Below are 22929 nucleotides of genomic sequence, written 5' to 3'. Positions count from 1 at the left end.
CATTGTTGTGAGAAAGACTAAGGAAGCATTTTGCTGCTGTCTGTCTACCTGTCTTACGTCCAAGAAATGACTACTTTCCATATGCCTGTCTGTCTGTCTGCCTGTCTTGCTCCCTCCCTGTCTATGTGTCTTTCTTCTTGTCTGTCTACCTGTCTGTCAGGCTGTAAAGGTACCTTCCAGAGATCACTACTGTCCATGGACCTGTCTGTCTGTCTACCTGTCTGTCAGGCCGTAAAGGTACCTTCCAGAGATCACTACTGTCCATGCACCTGTCTGTCTGTCTGTCGACATCAGGCCCTAAAGGCACATTCCAGATATCACTACAGTCCATGGACCTGTCTGTCTGTCAGGCCTTAAAGGTACATTCCAGAGATCACTGCTCTGCATTTCAGAACACAACACACCCTTTGTGTATTGCTCCCATCCTCTTTTCCTCTCTTCTGTTCTCCTCCCCACTTCCCTCCCCACTCCTCCTTTCTCTCCTTCTCTCCTCATTTTGCGTGTGCACGTGCGCGTGCGTTCTGGAATTACAGCGCCCCTATATGCAGCTTCAAGCTCGATTTTTTTTTTGCCAAAATAACCTTGCACCAAAATGTGGAATGTTTATTTTCGTGACTGTGGAATAACTTGTTAATTACGCCAGGCACACGGAGTGTTTTCCGTGGGTCAGTGCGTTGATCCGCTCTTTTCTCCGCCCACGGCTGATAGTTTGGAGAGACGAAGTGAGGACGTGGGAGAGGGTTTCCAAAACTCCTCCTCTAACTCCCGCCCCTTGCCGGACGACATTTACAACAACAAGTGGCTGGCCAATAGGAACTTGATAAACTTAAGCAGTGACAGCCGATTGAGGGGGACGGTAGAGTAAAGAAAGACAAACGGAGAGGAGTCATTCTTGGATCTGGAGAGTTTTTCTGCGTATATATTTATTCACGATCTCGTGCACGTAATAGCCGGCGATTAAGGTTATCTATTGCATGTATCTACGGAGTCATAGGTCCTTATAACCTGTGAACGGACACACCGCACCTTTAGTGCGCTCTGTCCGCTGAGAGAGGAGGCAGCAGTAGTGGAATACTGCTGGAGCAGAGTTGCTGTTGCGCTACAACTACTGGAATATAATAAATTGTAAAACTATCCCTAGTTACCAAACGTTGTAGTGGATTTTTCCTAAAACCCGGTTTGTTCCATTTTATTTGGCACGTATGGATAACCCCGTCCAATCCCGATCTTTTATACAACTCTGACGAGGTTTCCAAACAGAACGGAACACAGCTGCCGCCTGCTCTGCACTCGCAGGGTCCACACTCATTCCAACCATGGTGTGAAAGTTGGAATTGTAAATATGTCTAGCGAAAATTTTGGAAGGATGAAATACGTAATTAAGTTGGTGTAATTTTTACCAGACATAACAAAAATGGTCAGTTTAGAGTTTTTTGCGCAGAGATCCTGCAGGTTGTTTTGGCCTGTGGGTTGTGTGTTTCTGTTTTTCGGCTGCCTATCGGTAGCCTCCCCCTCCCACGGCCGTCGGTTGATCTGCTGGCAGGCCATCATGAACTGTCAGACGGAGCCGGAGTGCCATTACGCATATGGACAATACACGCACGCGTGCGCTGCTGTCCTGAGCGGGGATAGAAAGAAGTGTCCCAGCCACTGCATCTCCTCTCTGGTGCAGCTCAACCTGACGAAGAACGGCCCCGCGCTGGAGGACTGCAGTTGTGCCTCGGACTCTATCTGCCGGAATACCAAGCGGGCCATCGAGCCGTGCCTGCCCCGGACTAGCAACATGGGCTGCACGGAGGCACGGAGACAGTGTGAGAAAGACTCACAGTGCAGCTCGGCCATGCGAGACTATTTAATCCACTGCGGGAAGCTCTTCAGCGGGGCGACTTGCACGAACGCTTGTCGGAATGTGATCGCAGATATGCGCAAAATACCCAAAGCCGAGCTGTTGGATACGTGCGTGTGTGATGGGACTGAAAGGACCATCTGCGAGTATGTTAAGCTTAGCATGAAAAACCTATGCTTCGACGCTCCTGTGGTGGCGGAGGAAGGTAGCGGATCGGACGACGAAGATGACGAAGATGACGAGGAGGACTTCCCAGTGTTGAACCCGGTGTTCGAGGGGAGAAACGCCGGGTCAGATGGCTGTGCTGTAGGGAGCTTTGGTGTTTTGACCGTGGTGACAGCGTCAGGCTTAATTCTACTAACGCCTCTTCTCTAAATCCTCTTCCTCAGAATAGAATATCGATCATGTATATCAAACTGTTGGATAGCTAAACACACTGACGCCTTACAAAGTCAGACTGCTGTTCAGATTAAGTTGAAACACACGCCTTTACCAACGAATGTCCGTCATTCTGGCTAAAGCTAATGGAGGGGTAGGCTACGGTAGGACTTCAGAGAGTATAAAATACAATTATTTCTTCCTGACAAGACGTGCCTTTTTTCAATATTTGTTTTGTGCTGAATGATATGAAACCAAGTGATGATATTTTCTATGCAAATATTAAGCTCTACTACAGCATGGATGCTGTTTCACAGTCCTTATTTATTTTGAAACAATCAGAGAATAGAGACATGGACACTTTACACACGCCTTATCGCCACTGGCTTTCACTAATATGCTACGTGACTTGCAGCAGCCTATCTAGGCCTGAATATCAACATGGCAAACACCAAAAAATTTATACTTATTTCCATAGCTGATAATCCACCTATAGTTTGTCCTTTAGAAAGAAACAGAATAGTTTTAAACATTAGGCCTATAGTAAAATGTGAACAGAAACGGTTTGATTTTACAGAGAGATTAAACAATGCAAGGTTTTATGGAAAAGCTGTGCACCGCATATAGTTGAATGATGTTTATATATTATATTATATATATTAAATATATATAAATATAAGTGAAACTATTTTTGTATAATATCGTTGATATCAGGTCACTGTTGACATCTTTGTTTTTAATGCTGGATTCAGAAGCTAACTGGTGGACTTGTACATAGCTTGGTAAATAAATGCTTTGAACGTAATTTATTTATCTTGATTCCTGCTCGACTCAATGTCACATCAAAGCATTCAATACCATTTTTGAAAATATGTCCAAATATTCTTGTCGAAAACACAAGGAAATAATTCCAGCTTTAAAGGGAAGAAGTTCTGCATTGTGTAGATTATCTTTAAGATGACTGTACAGTGTATGATAGCGTAGATCCAGAGAACCATTTCATTGTTATACGATTTATTCACTGTTTAAAGAAAACGTCTAATTTCACTGTATGACTGACTGCCTCAAAGATGCAGGCTACTATATAAAGGCATAAAGAAACTTGAAAATACATTACGGACTGTGCGTATTATTTATTGATTAATAACCTACTGTTTGTTAGCTCACCATGCTATTGCCTCTTTGACATATGCATACTATTGTGGATTGATATTTTTCTAGCCACTGTGGATCAACGTCTTTTGCTTCCGCTTTGGGGTTTTAAGCTGTTTAATCTGCATAAGCAATTTGTGATTATTGCTTGTGTAAAATGAGCTTCATAAAATAAAAGTGATATGCGGTGTTAGTTCAGTATCTTTTAAACACTTCGATAGAAAACGAATAGTGTTGATACTTAAAACTCATGCAGCCGAGAACAAGGCATATCACAGTTGCTATGGACGTCATACTCCATAGCCCTGTAGGTGTTTAAAGTGGCAAACTGCACTTGACTTTGTAAATAATGTTTGCGGAAATACTAAACCATGATGTGGATATATCTCAAACAGAAATACAAAAGGAGTATTTTGTCCTGGGGGATTCAATCTCTGTCTGGCTTCCAGACAAACCAGTTTATTTATCTACTAATCATTATGTTTACTCAAAGGGCTTGGGCCGCGCGACCAGCACAAACAACAGCCCTGCAGTGGGTTAGGCCAAGTTAAACCAGATAGGGAGCAGATTACAAGTTTTGCATAAAACGTTCTGGAAAAAATCGTTTGTTTTGTTTTATCAAGAAAAAACATGTTTGGTTTGTCTCTTTAAAAGATTTTCTTTTCGTCATTCTCTCAGACAGGGTAACTATCTGCTTAAGGCCCTAGACTATGTTATTAATATTTGTTTTCAGAATACTAGTTTGAGAATAGTTTAGCTACAGGGAGTAATATTACTGTCAGAAGTGTTCTAGAAGCAGAGGTCTTCTTTAAGCTGCATACTTTCGATAATGGCCTGCCTGAATGAAGCCGTTACTCGGGTTTAACAGGCTGTTGTCAAAAGCATCTGTCACTGACAAATCACCACAATCCTCCTTCACTGTGCCCTCCTCGCGCCGTACCCCCTCCCCAAATATTGACTGCGGTTTAAGGTGAATATAAACTAGACATTAACTTACTATGTGGTCCTAAATCTGAATTACAATATATGGGTGCACATTAATCGAGGATTTCCTCTCGAAAAAATAGTATCGCCATGACCAGATATAATAATAGCTGTTTAATACAATGGGTATGTTTACCGATACGTAGGCTAATTATAAAAATGGATCAAATTGCGTGGGTTCCATTCCATTTCTATTGAAACCACTTGAAGAGACAAACGTCGCGGACCAACAGACCCGCAGTGCAACTGACACTTTTATTTACATGGGAAGAATTACAGATACAAATTCGCCCGTTAGCCTACTCCAGCAGACCAAATTTGGGCGAGTATCTTTTTAAGTTTCCACTGTAATATAATTGATATTATGAATTTATTATGATTAATAATAATAATGTTATTATGAACATTATTGGCGTTGTTATTCTATAATAATGAGTGTACAAGTTGTTACAATAGTTAGGACTATATTTAACACAACGTTCTTCAGCTGAACAAATCTAGCTGTTTTAGGAATTATTTTTATTAACATCATTACATAAGACCTCCATGTAAAATAAATAAGATTTATATTTTTGCTGTTGTTTAAAGGATGTTATATGCCCTTTCTCGCTCTCCATCTCAGCTCGAGAACAGCAGAATAGGACTTCATATTAATGATTGCTGCAAAATGTTTTATTGGTACGGGATGAGGGCAAAATCGGTCTAGCTCACGGTAGAAGTCGAGTGGCACTATTGTCATGGTAATGTTAAGCACATAGTTAAGCCTCCTAATACCCAGACACTTCATTCTCAGAGCCTCCTACCGAGATGAACTGACACCTTCTAAAGAGAAGCCGCAGGGAAGCAGATGGGAAAGATGTGCTAGCTGGCTCTCCTCTCCTCCTTTCCTCTCCTAATTTCCTCTCCTAATTTCTTCTCAAAATGTTCTCTCCTGTTCCCACTTGATCAACCCCCTATGCATTTGGCTACCAGTGCCTAAACACATGACTCCCGCCCCTCCCAATTCTACACCCCTCTTGGGCAGTATCAACAGATACGTGTGTTTCATCATTCTCAATAAAGGACTGATCAAAATGCATAACCGATGTCAGTGATGAATAACTACTGTTGGAATGTAGTTAAGCAGGCATTCATTTAGATGGGCAGTTTGGCCGTAGTGGCCTGTGTGGATGAAGGCATTGCTCAATTTTAGGAGTAGATCTTTGGCAATAGAATACATTTGGCGTGTTGAAATTTTTTCAAACATCTCTGGTATTCCTTCCATCTAACCGTTTATTTTCCACACTACGATATAATGTAGACAATATTTCAGATTTTAAGTATGTTCTCAGTTATTACTTTAAAAAAAATGTGCATTAGGGTTATCAAATTGTCAGTGGCAGTTTTAGTGATTTGGGGGCCCTAGGCAGAATCTGGTTGAGGCCCCAACATGATCTGTTTTTTACCTTATTGTCTTTATCAAAGCCATACAGGCAACAATTTGAACATACCTTCTTTCTTTCTTGTTGAATGAAACGGTCACTTCCAAAGACACTTGCACTGCAGCCCCTTCCAGTAGAGTAAATGAAATACAACCCTGTATCCAAAAGGGTTGGGAGGCTGCTTAAAATGCAAATATAAACAGAATGCAATGATGTGCAAATCATTTAATCCTTATATTTAATTGAAAATAGTACAAAGACAACAAATCTTGAACCAGAGAAATGTTATTGTTTTGGGAAAAATATATGCCCGTTTTGAATTTGGTGCTAGAGGAATGTTTAACACTGAGTTGCATCACCTCATCTTTTAACAACAATCTGTAAGTGTTTGGGAACAGAGGAGACCAATTGCTGTAGTTTGGAAAGTGACATTTCTTCCCATTCTTGCTTGATATAGGTTATCAGCTGCTCAACAGTTTAAGGTCTCCTTTGTCTTATTTTTCGTTTCATAATCCAAATGTTTTCAGTGGGTGACAGGTCTGGAGTTCAGGCAGGCCAGTTTAGCACCCAGACTCTTTTACTACAGAGCCATGCTGTTGTAATATGTGCAGAATGTGGTTTGGCATTGTCTTGCTGAAATAAACAAGAACTGTCCTGAAAAACACAGTGTCTGGATGGCAGAATATTTTGCGCTAAAACCTGTATATATTGTTCAGCATTAATAGTGCCTTCACAGATGTGCAAGTCACCCATGCCATGTGCACTAATGCACCCCCATACCATCACGGATGGTCCCTTTCCTTTTTAGCCTAGAGGACACAGTGTCCCTGATTCCAAAATTTCTTTTCAAATTTTGATTTGTCAGACCACTGGACAGTTTTCCACTTCACCTCATGAGCTTGAGCCCAGAAAAGGTGGCGGTGTTTCTGGATCTTGTTTAAATCTGATTTCTTCTTTGCTTGGTAGAGTTTTAACTTGCATTTGTTGATGACATGACATACTGTGTTTACAGACAAATGTTTTCGGAAGGGTCCCTGAGCCCATGCATTGATGTCCACTACAGAATCGTATCTGTTTTTAATGCAGTGCTGCTTGAGGGCCTGAAGATCACAGGCCATCAAATATTGGTTTTCGGCCTTGTCCCTTGTATACAGAGATTACTCCAGATTCTCAGAATCTTTTAATGATATTATGTACTGTAAATGAGATCCCTAAACTCTTTAAAAATTTACATTGAGAAACGTTATTCTTAAATTGTTGTACTATTTGCCTGTGCAGTCTTTCATGGAGTGGTGAACCCCTCCTCATCTTTACTTCTGAAAGACTCAGTAACATGATTTTTAGCCAAAGCTGCTAAGGTACTACTCATATGGAAACTCACGCTACTTTCCTCTTTCCTGTTTTTCTGCCCTGCTCACATTTTCGTAGGGCCTGTTCATATTTTAAAGACTTTGAGATATTCATGTCTTGTGTTGTGCAGCAGGCCCACGCGGACTGAATAATCCAGCTAACGGCTTTCAGCTGCTGCAGTGAGAAACACTATGGGACCATTTTAGTAAGAGTGGGGGCTTTGGTCTCAAACATAAATAATGTATTAGAAGGCATCATTTGATTTGAGTATAATTTTGAGTAACAAGATCAGATCTTCAGATAAAAAATAATTCTAAATAAAACAATGTATTATTATATATTTTTAAATTGTATTTCAGTATGAATTTTCAGGGGGTCCTTGGCCTTTAGGGGCCATAGGTAGCTGCCAACCTTGCCTAATGGTAGCGAATGCCACTGGTAATTGCGTAGATAGTAGGATACTTTTACAAGACGCTATTTTTATGACATGGCTATTAACTGGGATAGCTGGTTGTTTCCTACAGTGGTTAACAGGATGGAACCCCCCATACACACACACACACACACAAACGCACACATGCACTGAGCACCCAACCCCCACCACACACACAGTGTACACTATCCATGTGTCTGTGTGTGTGTCTGAGTGTTTGTGTTCCTGGTCTTTGATTGTCTAAAGTATCTTTGCCATCAACTGTGCCTCAGCGAGTTCATTAAGACTCACTAGAGTATCTTACCTAGTCAGACAGAAGTCTGTTTACACACACCACAATGCCTCAGTCAACGCTGCTTCACACTCAAGGAAAAGGTCTTTGCGAGGGTCTTTCTACTAAGATGCGTGAAATGATTTGGAAACATTGTCAAGAGTCACTGTTTACTGCATGAATTCTTTCCATATTGTATTTGTGTCTAGGTTTCAACATGCGTCAGCACGTTAGTTGGTTCCTATGGTGTCTGTTTATTGCATATCTACATTCAACAGGTTCGGTTGGCCTTCCAGTTTGGTTTGGCTATAATTCTTACACATTTCACTTCAATATCACTGTACCTACAAGACATGCTTGCAATACTTCAAGACATGGCCTCAATACTCCCTTTAAGACATTACCACTTACTCTTTTGTAATTGTATTACTTCTCCATAATTCATTGGGATACAAATGACTTTCTCCTTAATATTTTATGACCACCTGGCACTAACAAGGAGACTGTGACCCATTTAAAGTGCATTCGGAAATATTGAGACTTTTTCCCTATTTTGTAACATTACAGCCTTATTCTAAAATGGAGGTCTGGAATTTGCTGAATGGCACCTTAAAGATTCTCTGTGACGGTGCCACCAGAGGTGCTGATACTGACAGCCTACTGTAACAGCCGGGCATGGCCAACGCAGTGCTGGTTGTCATATTTCTAGGTTAAGTGTTTTTAGGTTCTAGTCGTTTTATTTCTATGTTGAGTGTTGTTCCTTGAGTTCATTGATTTCACCTGTGTATCATCGCCTTCCTATTTTGTCTCCCCTTTAGTCATAACCAAATGTGGAAGATGGGGAAGGGGCCTGAATACATTCTGAATGTCTTTATTCCATATAAAACAACGTTTAAATAGAAGACTTTATTCCAAACAGTACTTTATTAACATTACTTTAAATACAGCACTAATTTGCATAGAGCAATTGTTTATATAGAAAATGACTTTATACAGAAAACTACTTTACATGGACCATTACTTTACATGTCACTATTTTACGTACAACTTTATATTCAGCACTGCTTTATATTGATTAATTTACATAGAGCAATTCTTCATATAGAGCACAACTTTATACATAGCACTATATATACAACTGTATATTATAATATAGATCACTACTTGACTTTACCACTACTTTATATAGAGCACTATACATAGATCACTACTTTATATAGAGCACTATACATAGATCACTACTTTATATAGAGCACTATACATAGATCACTACTTTATATAGAGCACTATACATAGATCACTACTTTATATAGAGCACTATACATAGATCACTACTTTATATAGAGCACTATACATAGATCACAACTTTATATAGAGAACTATACATAGATCACTACTTTATATGAATAATTACTTTATGTAAAGCACTACTTCACGCAGGCCACGATATATAGAATACGTCTTTACGCAAATCACTTCTTTATATAGGGCGTTACTTTAAATGGTGCTGGAAAGGTCTGTTATGATGAGGTGATTAGTTTAGGGTTATGTTTAGGGTTAGCTTTTGCTGTCAGGATTTAGGGCAAGTAGGATATTGAATGGAAATATTTGGGTCCCCACGCAGGCAGTAAAACTAACTTCACTTTCTGTTGGTGTGTGAGACAGGCTGGGTGTAAAGTGAAAGTGATGTGTGTGAGTGTGTGAGTGTGTGGCTGTGTGTATGTGTGAGTGCGTGTGAGAGAGAGAGGCTGGGTGTAAAGTGATATAGAGTCAGTCAGACAGTTGGAATGGGCTGGATGCTGGGCTGGTGGAATAAGCAGTGAAATGGAAAGCTCATTTGAAAGGATTTCTTTTTAATCCTGTAAAGTTAACACAGGGTATTTGATGGAATTGGTTCCTTTAAGCCCCCCTGCTGTTCCTGACACACCCTCACTGGTCATGTCACAGATAATACGAGGAGATTGGGAGACTTTCAACCATTAGTGGGATTTCATTTAAATACATATATTTTTGTTAGCATTTTGTGCTTTATCAGACGTGGGGAAATGGGGACAGGCAGGGGAGAATGTGTACTGAAACAGCCGTAGTATGGAACTGAAACCATGGCAGATAGACTTACTCTGATGGATCACCCTAGGCCACCAACATAGGGATTTCAACATAGGGAAACAAGCTGCAAAATTCTTATTCAGACATTTTTGCCAGACCGTGTAAGCGGAGCAGGCTAAGAACAATGTTTATTACTGAGTGAGTGACTACCCCTTGTTACATAGCATAGTGGTTAGAGACACTGACTGCCATGCAGGCAACTGGTGTTTGATCCTCGCCACAATCTAAATAAAATATGCATTAGCATTTGTTCAGGAAAGACAAAACCTTCACTGGTTACAACCTTCAGTAGCTATGTTATAGTAAGCCTAAAATAAAACTGTGTAAGGTTATATTGTGACTATTTCAAGTGTATTTTTAAAGTACGCATCCGTGCATACTTTTTAGGGTAATATAGATCACAACCCCTCGCGCAGTAAAAGAGGAGGGATTTCCTCGATTCTCTCATGAACGTTGTTGATCGCCCACATGGCAGTCCACGTCTCTAACTACCATGTCATTTATCAATGGGTAGTCTGTCAGTCGGGCAGTCAGTCAATCAGTCAGGCAGTCAGTAAGAGATATTTGCTTTTCTTGGTTTTTGTGCCATGAAATGAAATAGGCAGTATAACGTTTATCTTATGTCTCGCTAGCAATTGCTCAATTCATATGACAATTCCAAGTAGTAAGTTAGTAGATACTAGTATTACTGGCAAATAAGCTGTTAAAACAGTCAGTGGCAAACCATACAGTTTTTAGATCCTAAGTAAACTTAATAAGAAACGTTAGTCAGTTAAGCACAGTGCTTAATGGTGTCTAGCTAAATATTCTAACTTAGCATGTTATTAACGCCTGACAAAATGATCTAATGTCAAGACACTATACTGACACACCACACCTATATAGCTTTGTGGCGCAGTGGTTAAAGGCCTGTCACATAAACGACCCCGATTCAAATCCAGCAAGGGCAACCACATTTACCCCTTCTAATCACGGGGCTGCTCAATTAGACTTGCCTGGTTCCATTTCTTGTTTCTAATAGCTAGAGAAGAAAACAGGTAGTTAAGACGAGTGTTCCTCTGTGTACAGGGCTAGTATGTACTCCAGCTGCCGTATTGCATCACTTCTGTTTATGGACATATTTACTTAAAGGGATTTAAAGAGGATTCAATTCTGAATAGCTATATGCAAGTTTATTTGATTAGCTATTTAACTGGTTGAATCACGGTTACCTTGGTTTATTATTTAGCTGGTTAAATAAAGGTTAATTAGGTAAATTATTTTGCATGCATAATCCAATCATCTTTCCTGCTGCTTTGAGATGACAGGTTGAAATTAGACTAACCCCTGACCTCTGACATTGTCATAACGTTTTTTTTTTTGGCTATCCAATCATTAGTCTGGATGCTGGGCCCCTCCTCCTAGCTCTAAATGTTTTGATCCTCCCCTCTGAGCGACCTGTCATTCTAATTCCATCAACAGACCCACTGCTGAGGTCACTTCCCTTTGAAATGAGACCAAGGATGTTAATCCTGTTAGCTGAAACCGAGTTGGACACAATAGGAGAGAAGAGGAGGTGAAGATGGCGGGAAAGGAGGTGCACAAAAAGAGTGGAAGGGGGAAAAGGGTAGAGAAATAGGAGAGGATGCGATTGAAAAGGTAAATAGAGGGGGGAGTAGGTGAAGGGTGTGGAGGTGAAGAAAGAGGGGAGGAGGTGAAGAGAGAGAAGTGAGAGTGAAGTGAGAAAAATGGGGAGAGAGGGGAGGAGGTGAAGAGAAAAGAGAGGAGGTGAAGAGAAAGGGGGCAAGTAAAGTTAGACGGGAGCAGGTGTTGAAAGAGAAGAGGAGGTGAAGTGAGAGAAAGTGTAAGAGAGAAGATAGGAAGTGAGGAGAAAGGAGAGGAGGTGAAGTGAGAGAAACTTTTAATGCCAATCGCTACGTCTGGCAAGAACAGGTCCCACTCATCACCTGGCAAAAAGCCATCCCTATGGTGAAGCATGGTGGTGGCAGCATCATCCTGTGGGAATGCTTCTCTGCCGTTATAACAATTGGGCTCGGGCTCTGCCATTGTTGCATGTGCCAGTTGTTGCATTTCTATGTTCATTGTATTTAAATTCAAGTCTTTCTGTGTCTGTCTTCATTGATTTCACCGGTGTCTAGTTTAGTCTTCCCACCTGTGTCTGGGCTTCCATCGCCACCTTATTCAGTCTCCTGAGTTCCCTGTCTGTTTTTTGGTCAATGTTCCATGTGACATGTTGTGTTCCTGGTTGTTATGCATAAATGTTTTATTAAAATACCATATGTACATCTGTGCCAGTGTCATGTTCTACTTCCTAAGATGTTACAGTGGGAAGCACAGGGAGACTGGTCAGGATTCAGGGAAGGATGAACAGAGCAAAATACACAGAGATCCTTGAAAAACCACTGATCCACAGTCATAAGACTGGGGCACAAATTTATATTTTTTCTGAAGTGCACAGCAAAGACAACCCTGGAGTTGCTTCAGTCAAGACAACACTGGAGGGGCTTCAGCCAAGACAACACTGGAGGGGCTTCAGCCAAGACAACACTGAAGTGGCTTCAGTCAAGACAACACTGGAGTAGCTTCAGCCAAGACAACACTGGAGTGGCTTCAGTCAAGACAACACTGGAGTAGCTTCAGCCAAGACAACACTGGAGTGGCTTCAGTCAAGACAACCCTGGAGTAGCTTCAGCCAAGACAACACTGGAGGGGCTTCAGCCAAGACAACACTGAAGTGGCTTCAGTCAAGACAACACTGAAGTGGCATCAGCCAAGACAACACTGGAGTGGTTTCAGTCAAGACAACACTGGAGTGGCTTCAGTCAAGGCAACACTGGAGTGGCTTCAGTCAAGACAACACTGGAGTGGCTTCAGTCAAGACAACACTGGAGTGGCTTCAGTCAAGGCAACACTGGAGTGGCTTCAGCCAAGACAACACTGGAGTGGCTTCAGTCAAGACAACCCTAAAGTAGCTTCAGCCAAGATAATACTGGAGTGGCTTCAGTCAAGACAACCCTGGAGTAGCTTCAGCCAAGATAATACTGGAGTGGCTTCAGCCAAGACAAAACTGGAGCGGCTTCAGTCAAGACAATACTGGAGTGGCTTCAGTCAAGGCAACACTGGAGTGGCTTCAGTCAAGACAACACTGAAGTCACTCAGTAATATGCTCCACCCTCAGGGGTGGACAGGAGAAGGTGATACTCAGTCTGTGTACGTGGGTGCTTGATTCTCCATTAGCTCCTTGGAGCAGGTTAAAGGTTCACATGTTCACATGTTCATCCATCAGAAATTGGTTCCCAGCTTGCAAACAAATCCTTAGTTTTGGTAACATATTGAGGGAGAGACAGACATCCCGCTGCACACCTGAGCCATTTAGATTGTGTTTGTCTGTAATGTTTGGTGAGGTGGGGATCTGAAAAAGCACTCTGTGACAGTTGCTGATGTATAAAATACATTTTGTTTGATCTCAAACCGATCAGGCTGAATCCCTCCAGATCCTATAGAGTCCTTGGTCCTTACTGGTGGATGTTCCTCTTCAGCACACCCTCACAGGTTTTCAATAGGGTTCATGCCAAAGGATTGAGATGGTCATTGCAAAAGATGGATTCAATGGTCAGTGAGACATATTGTTTTGGATCTGTATGAATGTTGTGGATAGAGGCTTTCTTATTGGCAGAGAGGACACATTTATTTGTGATTTTGGAGACTTGATGACCCTAAGATAGAACCAAAATGATCCTTCTAACTGTGATGAACCTGCCTCTTCCAGGGTGGTCCGTCATAGCTCCAGTTGTTTTACATTTTTCTTAATTATCTCTTTAATAGTGAAGATGTAATGATTTCCTCTGTGGGAATCAAACCCGATACCCTAGCATTGCAAGTGCCATTCACTACCAACTGAGCTACACTAGCACAACAATGCTAACATCAAGCCAGTGAGCATCGTTAACATGGCTAGCACCATGATATTAGCTGTCAGACTGTGTTTCAATGGAACGTCTAGCATCATTTCAGATGAACCATTCACTGCAACAGCACCTTGTCTTGGATGTATTAGATTAGATTAGATTCAACTTTATTGTCACTGAGCAGTCCAAGTAAAGTACAACAAAAAGCAGTTAGCATCTAACCAGAAGTTCAAATAGAGGGCAGAACATTTACAAGTATTTACAAGTTTTGAATTAAGTATATGTACGTATATTACCAGTGGAATGTGCAGATGTGCAATGAAGGCAAATGCAGTACAAATGGCTATAAGGCAAATAGAGGATGTTACTATATTAACTACTTGGTGACGAACCAGTGACATTATGGACAAAGCCAGGGGCATATGTTTGATTTTGAGGCAGAGAAATATATTTAGCAAATGCCCATGGTTTTGGAATGTGATGACCAACCTGCTCATAAAGGTGTGATGGTCGAGGGTCCACATACCTTTGGCCATACAGTGAATGTTGTGCCCTGGTGGACACAATATCTCTTTGGTTCTGCTAGAATAAAAAAAAAAAATACAACTTAATATTACTTAGTTCAGATAGTCTGTGATGCGTGCTGTTAGTAAAGAGCTACTACACAGGCCACTGTATTTCAATGTGTGTTGCTGATATAATGTGCATTTGGTCTGTACAGTACTTGAATTTCACAGCCTCACCTCCCAAGCTCCATCACAACCCTCTGGCATGTCTACACTGGTCGACTCATCATCTTTCTGGTTCGGTTAATAAATATGAACATTCAAGTTATGGGCTACTCATTATAACATAAATCATTTGGTTATCCACTTTTATAGACTTCTGCTACGCAACAACATTTTACCTCAGCTCCACAGTTGACCTTTCTTCCTCGACTGTTTGATACTGCTGTGATAGGGACAACATCTGATTCTGCTAAATGACATGAACAGCTTGATCTACAATGATGCCTGGAGAACCTGATGGTAACGTTGGATCTATAAGATCCACATTATGTTGAAATATCATATGCAGCTACCTGTGTAACTACTAACTTTTCAAGAGACCAACTATTCATAGATAGCTATCAGTAGCTCTCACTTTATCTTGGCATAGAAAAAAACGCCTCTTCTTGGCTGGTGTCATCTTGGTTTTTTCAAATTCTTTTTAGGGGGCATTCTGTTGTAGAGAGGACATGCTTTACTGTGTCATAAATGTACCGTGCCATCTCAGGATGTTTTATTTTAATCTTCATTAGAGATTTATTAACACAGTGGTGTACTCGATGCCAACCCTGTTACCAAACTTTGCATAAGTATTTAAAGATGTTAAAACAAATGATTAACGACAATTCAACATATTAATGATTATTAAAACACACCTTTTTCTACAAGTGCTATTTTGAAATAACTAACACTTAAGATTTTTTTTTTTTCATATATTTAGCCAAGAACTTGCTATTTATACACCAAAGCACTTGTGTTTTTCAACAAATTACTAACATATTAGATCTGTAACTTCCAATCTCACTGTAACTAATTGGCCCCGGTCACTTTTTTACATTTTAAGTCATTTACTTCCAAATTCTAATAATTATATCCAGAAAACTTGCCAGTAACAGGGCTGACACTTCAGTAACATGGTTAACACTAGTTACAGGGTTGACGGGATCGGCAAATGTTATTGTCAGTGATTTTTCTTTTTACACTTTTCTATACTTTTCTATAGATTTTTAAATAAGATACACTCCCATTCAGAAGGGTCACAATTGAGCAGGACAGGTGGATGAAAAAATATAATATTTATTAGGTTTTAGTCAACCTCAAAACAATAGAAATACAACATCTTAAGAAGAAGCTAACATTCTGACTTTTCTCTTATGAGGCACAGACAACAGTTCACGTAATTATTTTAGTTAAATAACAAAGTATTAAAACAACAAACTCATTAATGTATATGAGGTAAGAATGTGTCCACACCCCTTTCCCTCCCACAATTATCTAACATTAAACATTTCATGTAACAGTAAACATTATATGAACAGTACATAAAATAATGTAACATAACAAACCATAATGGTTAATGTCACAATAATAGTCTCAAATCATCTCAGGTATCTCTTGAAGCAAATTATCTTGATGTTACCCTTCAAAAAGGTACTGTTTTTTAACGCAAGAAGACTTTGTGCCATTGCTCTATCCAGACGTGTTCAGGCTTTCATTTTACTCATTGTGGTCCATATGTCTTTTTGAATCTCTATGTGAGGCTCCCTAACTGACCAGGGAGTAGGGATTCATCTGATAATGTCATCAAAAGGAAAACATTTTGTACTTACTAAATGGCTATTAGAAGTTGAAAACTATGCCACGGGACAGGTCAAAATTAGTATTTCAAAAGTCATACAAACTTTTTTTATTGTTTATTTATAGCAACTGCAGCCTCTACTCTACCATGTTAACCAGACCGTGCACATGAACCTTTCTGCAATAAAGGGCCGGCGTGTGGACCTGAAAAGTCAGTCAGAATTACACATTTTGAATTTCACAGTTGCTTAGCATCCTGCATCCGTAACTTTTTCAAGTGCAGAGGCTCACTGATAATAGAGGTCTGTTGATAAAATTGGGGGTGACAAAATGCAATTTTCAAAAAGTGTGAGGGACACCCACTCATGTAAAATGAAACATACGCCCCTGGAAAAAGCTATTACAGACAACAAACATTTTTAAAGCTTAATATATATATATATATATAGATGGATAGATGATAGATAGATAGATAGATAGATAGATAGATAGATAGATAGATAGATAGATAGATAGATAGATAGATAGATAGACAGATAGATAGATAGACATATAGATAGATCTTGATACATAGATATACAGATATATATTTAAATGATATGTCGTCTTGTAGAGATCAAGTCTTTGTCTTTTAAATTATTGATTTCTGTAATGCATATTAACAGGGTCCTCCCCTAAACCCTTGCTGTGTTGGGTGAGATCCTTCAGAGAGAGGCAGGGTCCTCCCCTAAACCCTTGCTGTGTTGGGTGAGATCACTCAGAGAGAGGCAGGGTCCTCCCCTAAACCCTTGCTGTGTTGGGTGAGATCCCTCAGAGAGAGGCAGGGTCCTCCCCTAAACCCTTGCTGTGTTGGGTGAGATCCCTCAGAGAGAGGCAGGGTCCTCCCCTAAACCCTTGCTGTGTTGGGTGAGATCCCTCAGAGAGAGGCAGGGTCCTCCCTTAAACCCTTGCTGTGTTGGGTGAGATCCCTCAGAGGCCCCACTGCAGTCTGAGCCCTTCAAACCCCAAACAACAGAGAGAAGAACGTGGCTGTGTTTCGTCAGGCCTGAGGCCTGAAAAAGGGAGAGCCAATGACAGCCCGGCATGGGAGAGGCATACCCAGCACACAGAGCAGCTCTCTCTCCCCCTGACACAGTCACACTGTGAAACATTATCCAGGTAGAGAAGAAGAATGCAGCCTCTCTATCCTCCCCCACTATGTACAGCCAGCTGCTCTGAATCAGACCCAATCTCCCAGGACTCCTACAGCCATGGGCCACATACAGTATCTAACCCAGGATTATGCATATCTAACACAGGGTTCAACATATCTAACCCAGGGTTCAACATGTCTAAACCAGGCTTTGACATATCTAACCAGGGGTTCAACATATATAACAGCTCACTCCCCAAACCCTTAACCCCCCAATATGCACTCCTTCATCTCCCCCACAGTCCTCCTCCCCATTTACTGGGCCAACAAAATAATCCACCATTTGTGCTTCAAACTTAATTACCAAAGACAGACCTGATTGGGCAGGAAAATATTATAGCTTCCCCTCCCAACCCACAACCTCCACCCAGTCCCAAAAACCATCACGTCACACACTGCATATGCCAGAAAAACCTGAGGTAGAATAAATCAGTTTCTCTCAGCTTCTTCCTTTGTCTTTCTCACTTTCTTATATCTTATCTCTAAACTCTGTTGGCCTAGGGAACTGTTGGTTTCCGTTGTCAAAGCTAGTACAAATTTACAAAGAAACAACAAAGATTGACAAAAAATTACAACAGTGGAATAGAATTGGTATAAATTCCAAGTAAACATTATAATGTCTCAAGTAGGTCAGGTGACACTCGGAGACAATGCCGGAGTGTGGCCGTCTGTCATGGGTAAATCAAGTGATAGGTATTGGGAGCTGTTTTTGTATATACTCATTTGGTATTGTATATACTCATTTGGTACTGTATATACTCATTTGGTATTGTATATACTCATTTGATATTGTACATACTCATTTGGTACTGTACATACTCATTTGGTATTGTGTATACTCATTTGGTACTGCATATACTCATTTGGTATTCTATATACTCATTTGGTATTGTATATACTCATTTGGTACTGTATATACTCATTTGGTACTGTACATACTCATTTGGTATTCTATATACTCATTTGGTATTGTATATACTCATTGGGTATTGTATATACTCATTGTATATATATATATATATATATATATTTGGTACTGTGTATACTCATTTGGTACTGTGTATACACATTTTTGATCCCATATTTCTCTAGAATACAGGCCTGGTCGGACCGAGGCAGTGTGAGGCAGCGAGTAGGATAGGGACCGAGGCAGTGTGACGCAGCGAGTAGGATAGGGACCGAGGCAGTGTGACACAGCGAGTAGGATAGGGACCGAGGCAGTGTGACGCAGCGAGTAGGATAGGGACCGAGGCAGTGTGACGCAGCGAGTAGGATACGGCCGAGGCAGTGTGACGCAACGAGTAGGATACGGCCGAGGCAGTGTGACGCAACGAGTAGGATACGGCCGAGGCAGTGTGACGCAGCGAGTAGGATACGGCCGAGGCAGTGTGACGCAACGAGTAGGATACGGCCGAGGCAGTGTGACGCAACGAGTAGGATACGGCCGAGGCAGTGTGACGCAGCGAGTAGGATACGGCCGAGGCAGTGTGACGCAACGAGTAGGATACGGCCGAGGCAGTGTGGTGGATTACTAAAATCAAACCTTTGGTTTAAATATTAAGGAAGATGCCAGAGCTGTTGAGGATGTTTAGGAAGGGCTAATCTGAGCAGCTACACGTATATTTCCATCATCAACACCACAGGTCTCTTTGTGATGGAGGGATTGTATTTTGTCAGTTAGTTATATAATTATAACTCAGTGTATTCTGGTAGTATCTAAAAGATTATTGAAAGGTTTGGAAATAATTTGTATTTGTTTATTCATGTGTGTCTCTTCCCCTATCTGACTTGTCTCACACAGAATTAGTTCCAGATGACTAAAATGATTATTATAACTTATTTTACTATTATTATTTTGTATGATCAAGACTTTACATAATAGTAATGGCTAAGATGTTTATGTCCAAAGTAGAACTGGAATATATTACCCTTCCCAGACAGCATTACTCATCAAGTGTAAATTGCTGGAAAAACATGCCTAGAGAAACTTGTTGTTGTTTATACTGCTGTTTTTCTACTGTGCTTCATCACATCGTAACTGGGACATGTCCCTCTGGCAGGTAGAGCTGAGGAACTGAATCACTTCAACACTGTGCTTCATGAGCCAGAAGTCTGGAATTAAATATTCTATACAGGCAGAGGGAGGGAGGCGTCTTGGAAAAAATTAACTACTTTTGACCCTATGTAGTGTATTACTTTAGACCATAGGTAGTGTACTACTTCAGACCCTAGGTAGTGTAGTATTTTAGACCCTAGGTAGTGTACTACTTTAGACCCTAGGTAGTGTAGTATTTTAGACCCTAGGTAGTGTACTACTTTAGACCCTAGGTAGTATACTGGGGGATACATTGCTGTTTGGTAGGCAACATGAACTATCTATGAGGAGTGTGTCTGTGTATGTGAAGCCCTCAGTTGTCCTGTGGTGTTTTGTTTTACACCCAGCCTTGAATGGCATGAGTCCCTACAGGCTCTGGCTGGGCCTTTGTCGGACCAGAGGAAAGAACAGCTGTTGCTTTCACACCACAGCAAAAACATGGCTCTCAGTAGAGAACTGTGGAGACATGGCCCTCAGTAGAGAACTGTGGAGACACGGCCCTCAGTAGAGAACTGTGGAGACATGGCCATGTAGACAGAGGTGTCTGGTCCTTCTTCCCGAACCAGAACCCTGACATCCTGTGGAGTTACAAAACCCAGACATCCTGGGGAGTTACAGAACCCAGACATCCTGTGGAGTTACAGAACCCAGACATCCTGGGGAGTTACAGAACCCAGACATCCTGGGGAGTTAGAGAACCCAGACATCCTGGGGAGTTAGAGAACCCTGACGTCCTGGGAGTTATAGAACCCTGACATCCTGTGGAGTTACAGAACCCAGACATCCTGTGGAGTTACAGAACCCAGACATCCTGGGGAGTTACAGAACCCAGACATCCTGTGGAGTTACAGAACCCTGACATCCTGTGGAGTTACAGAACCCAGACATCCTGGGGAGTTAGAGAACCCAGAACCCTCTTTGATGTAGCTGGTGTTTTGTCTATGATGTAGCTGGTGTTTTGTCTATGACGTAGCTGGTGTTTTCTCTATGACATAGCTGGGGTTTTGTCTATGACATAGCTGCCGTTTTCTCTTTGATGTAGCTGGTGTTTTGTCTATGACGTAGTTGGTGTTTTCTCTATAATATAGCTAGCGTTTTGTCTATGATGTAGTTGGTGTTTTCTCTATGTAGTTGGTGTCAGTAAAGAGTGGAGATGTAGATACAAGTGATGAAGCTAATAGGAACTAATTGAATGTGATGAAGAGGTTATAAAACACATCCCTCTGGGAGCAGCAAATCACTTCAAACAAACTAATTACACATGAATCTAGCCAACACTGGTTACCTAATTATAAACACTGTCAAGTGTGGAGATATCATGCTTCCCTCTGTGTGTGTGTGATTAAGCTGTGGGTGAAGCCAAAACCTCAGTTGTATCATTCAAGCATCTTTAGTTGTGCACTGACATGCACAACTAATTTCCAAAAACCCTCACAACACCTCCTAACAACCACTAACAAACCCTCACAACACCTCCTAACAACCACTAACAAACCCTCACAACACCTCCTAACAACCACTAACAAACCCTCACCCCACTTCCTAACAAACCCTCACCACACCTCCTAACAACCATTCACCCCACCTCCTTATAACCACTAACAAACCCTCATAACACCTCCTAACAACCACTAACAAACCCTCACAACACCTCCTAACAACCACTAACAAACCCTCACAACACCTCCTAACAACCACTCACAAACCCTCACCACACCTCCTAACAACCATTCACCCCACCTCCTAACAACCACTAACAAACCCTCACCACACCTCCTAACAACCATTCACCCCACCTCCTAACAACCGTTAACAAACCCTCACCCCACCTCCTAACAAACCCTCACCACACCTCCTAACAACCATTTACCCCACCTCCTTACAACCACTAACAAACTCTCACCAAGCCTCCTAACAACCACTAACATACCCTCACCACACCTCCTAACAACCGTTAACAAACCCTCACCCCACCTCCTAACAAACCCTCACCACACCTCCTAACAACCATTTACCCCACCTCCTTACAACCACTAACAAACTCTCACCACGCCTCCTAACAACCACTAACATACCCTCACCACACCTCCTAACAACCATTCACCCCACCTCCTAACAACCACTAACATACCCTCACCACACCTCCTAACAACCATTCACCCCACCTCCTAATAACCACTAACAAACCATTCACCACACCTCCTAACAACCACTAACAAACCCCCACCCCACCTTCTAACAACCACTAACAAACCCTCACCCCACCTTCTAACAACCACAAACAAACCATCACCCCACCTTCTAACAACCACTAACAAACCCTCAGCACACCTCCTAACAACCATTCACCCCACCTGCTAACAACCACTAACAAACCCTCACCCCACCTTCTAAAAACCACTAACAAACCCTCACCCCACCTTCTAACAACCACTAACATACCCTCACCACACCTCCTAACAACCATTCATCCCACCTCCTAATAACCACTAACAAACCATTCACCACACCTCCTAACAACCACTAACAAACCCCCACCCCACCTTCTAACAACCACTAACAAACCCTCACCCCACCTTCTAACAACCACTAACAAACCCTCAGCACACCTCCTAACAACCATTCACCCCACCTGCTAACAACCACTAACAAACCCTCACCCCACCTTCTAACAACCACTAACAAACCCTAACCCCACCTTCTAACAACCACTAACAAACACTCAGCACACCTCCTAACAACCATTCACCCCACCTGCTAACAACCACTAGCAAACCCTCACCCCACCTTCTAACAACCACTAACAAACCCTCACCCCACCTTCTAACAACCACTAACAAACCCTCAGCACACCTGCTAACAACCACTAACAAACCCTCACCCCACCTCCTAACAACCACTAACAAACCCTCACAACACCTCTTCACAAACCCTCACAACACCTCCTAACAACCATTCATCCCACCTCCTAACAACCACTAACAAACCCTCACCACACCACTTAACAACCATTCACCCCACCCCTTAACAACTCATAACAAATCCTCACCACACCCCCTAACAACCATTCACCCCAAACCCTAACAACCGTAGCTGCCGTTTTCTCTTTGATGTAGCTGGTGTTTTGTCTATGACGTAGTTGGTGTTTTCTCTGTAAACACAGCTGGTGTTTAAAATAGTGCAATACTTATGGAATAGGGTGGTCTAAAGTAGTGAACTATAGGGAATAAGGTGGTCTAAATTAGTGTAATATATATGGCATATGTTGGTCTACAGTAGTGCATTATTCTGGGACTAGGGTGGTCAAAAGTAGTATACTATATATGGAATAGGGTGGTATAAGGCAGTGCACTATTTATGGTATATGATTCTATTTGAGACAAAGGGTTATCTGATTGACTGTGGTCTATTTGCTCCATCCAGGTTTTATTATTATTTACACTCA

At 41.5% G+C, this 22929-nt stretch overlaps 1 protein-coding gene across 1 annotated transcript; it reads left to right on the top strand.

The window, feature by feature from the left end:
• Positions 1-827: 827 nt before the first annotated feature.
• Positions 828-3337, top strand: gas1a (growth arrest-specific 1a). The gene has a single exon (XM_010865865.4). It carries the CDS (start codon positions 1415-1417, stop codon positions 2219-2221), a length of 807 nt encoding a protein of 268 aa, XP_010864167.1. The 5' UTR covers positions 828-1414; the 3' UTR covers positions 2222-3337.
• The last annotated feature ends 19592 nt before the right edge of the window (positions 3338-22929 follow it).

This window comes from Esox lucius, chromosome 13, assembly GCF_011004845.1.
Source record: "Esox lucius isolate fEsoLuc1 chromosome 13, fEsoLuc1.pri, whole genome shotgun sequence".
Lineage (NCBI taxonomy): Eukaryota > Metazoa > Chordata > Actinopteri > Esociformes > Esocidae > Esox > Esox lucius.
Note: the sequence above shows the minus strand (reverse complement) of the source record. Positions and strands in the feature narration are given on the sequence as shown.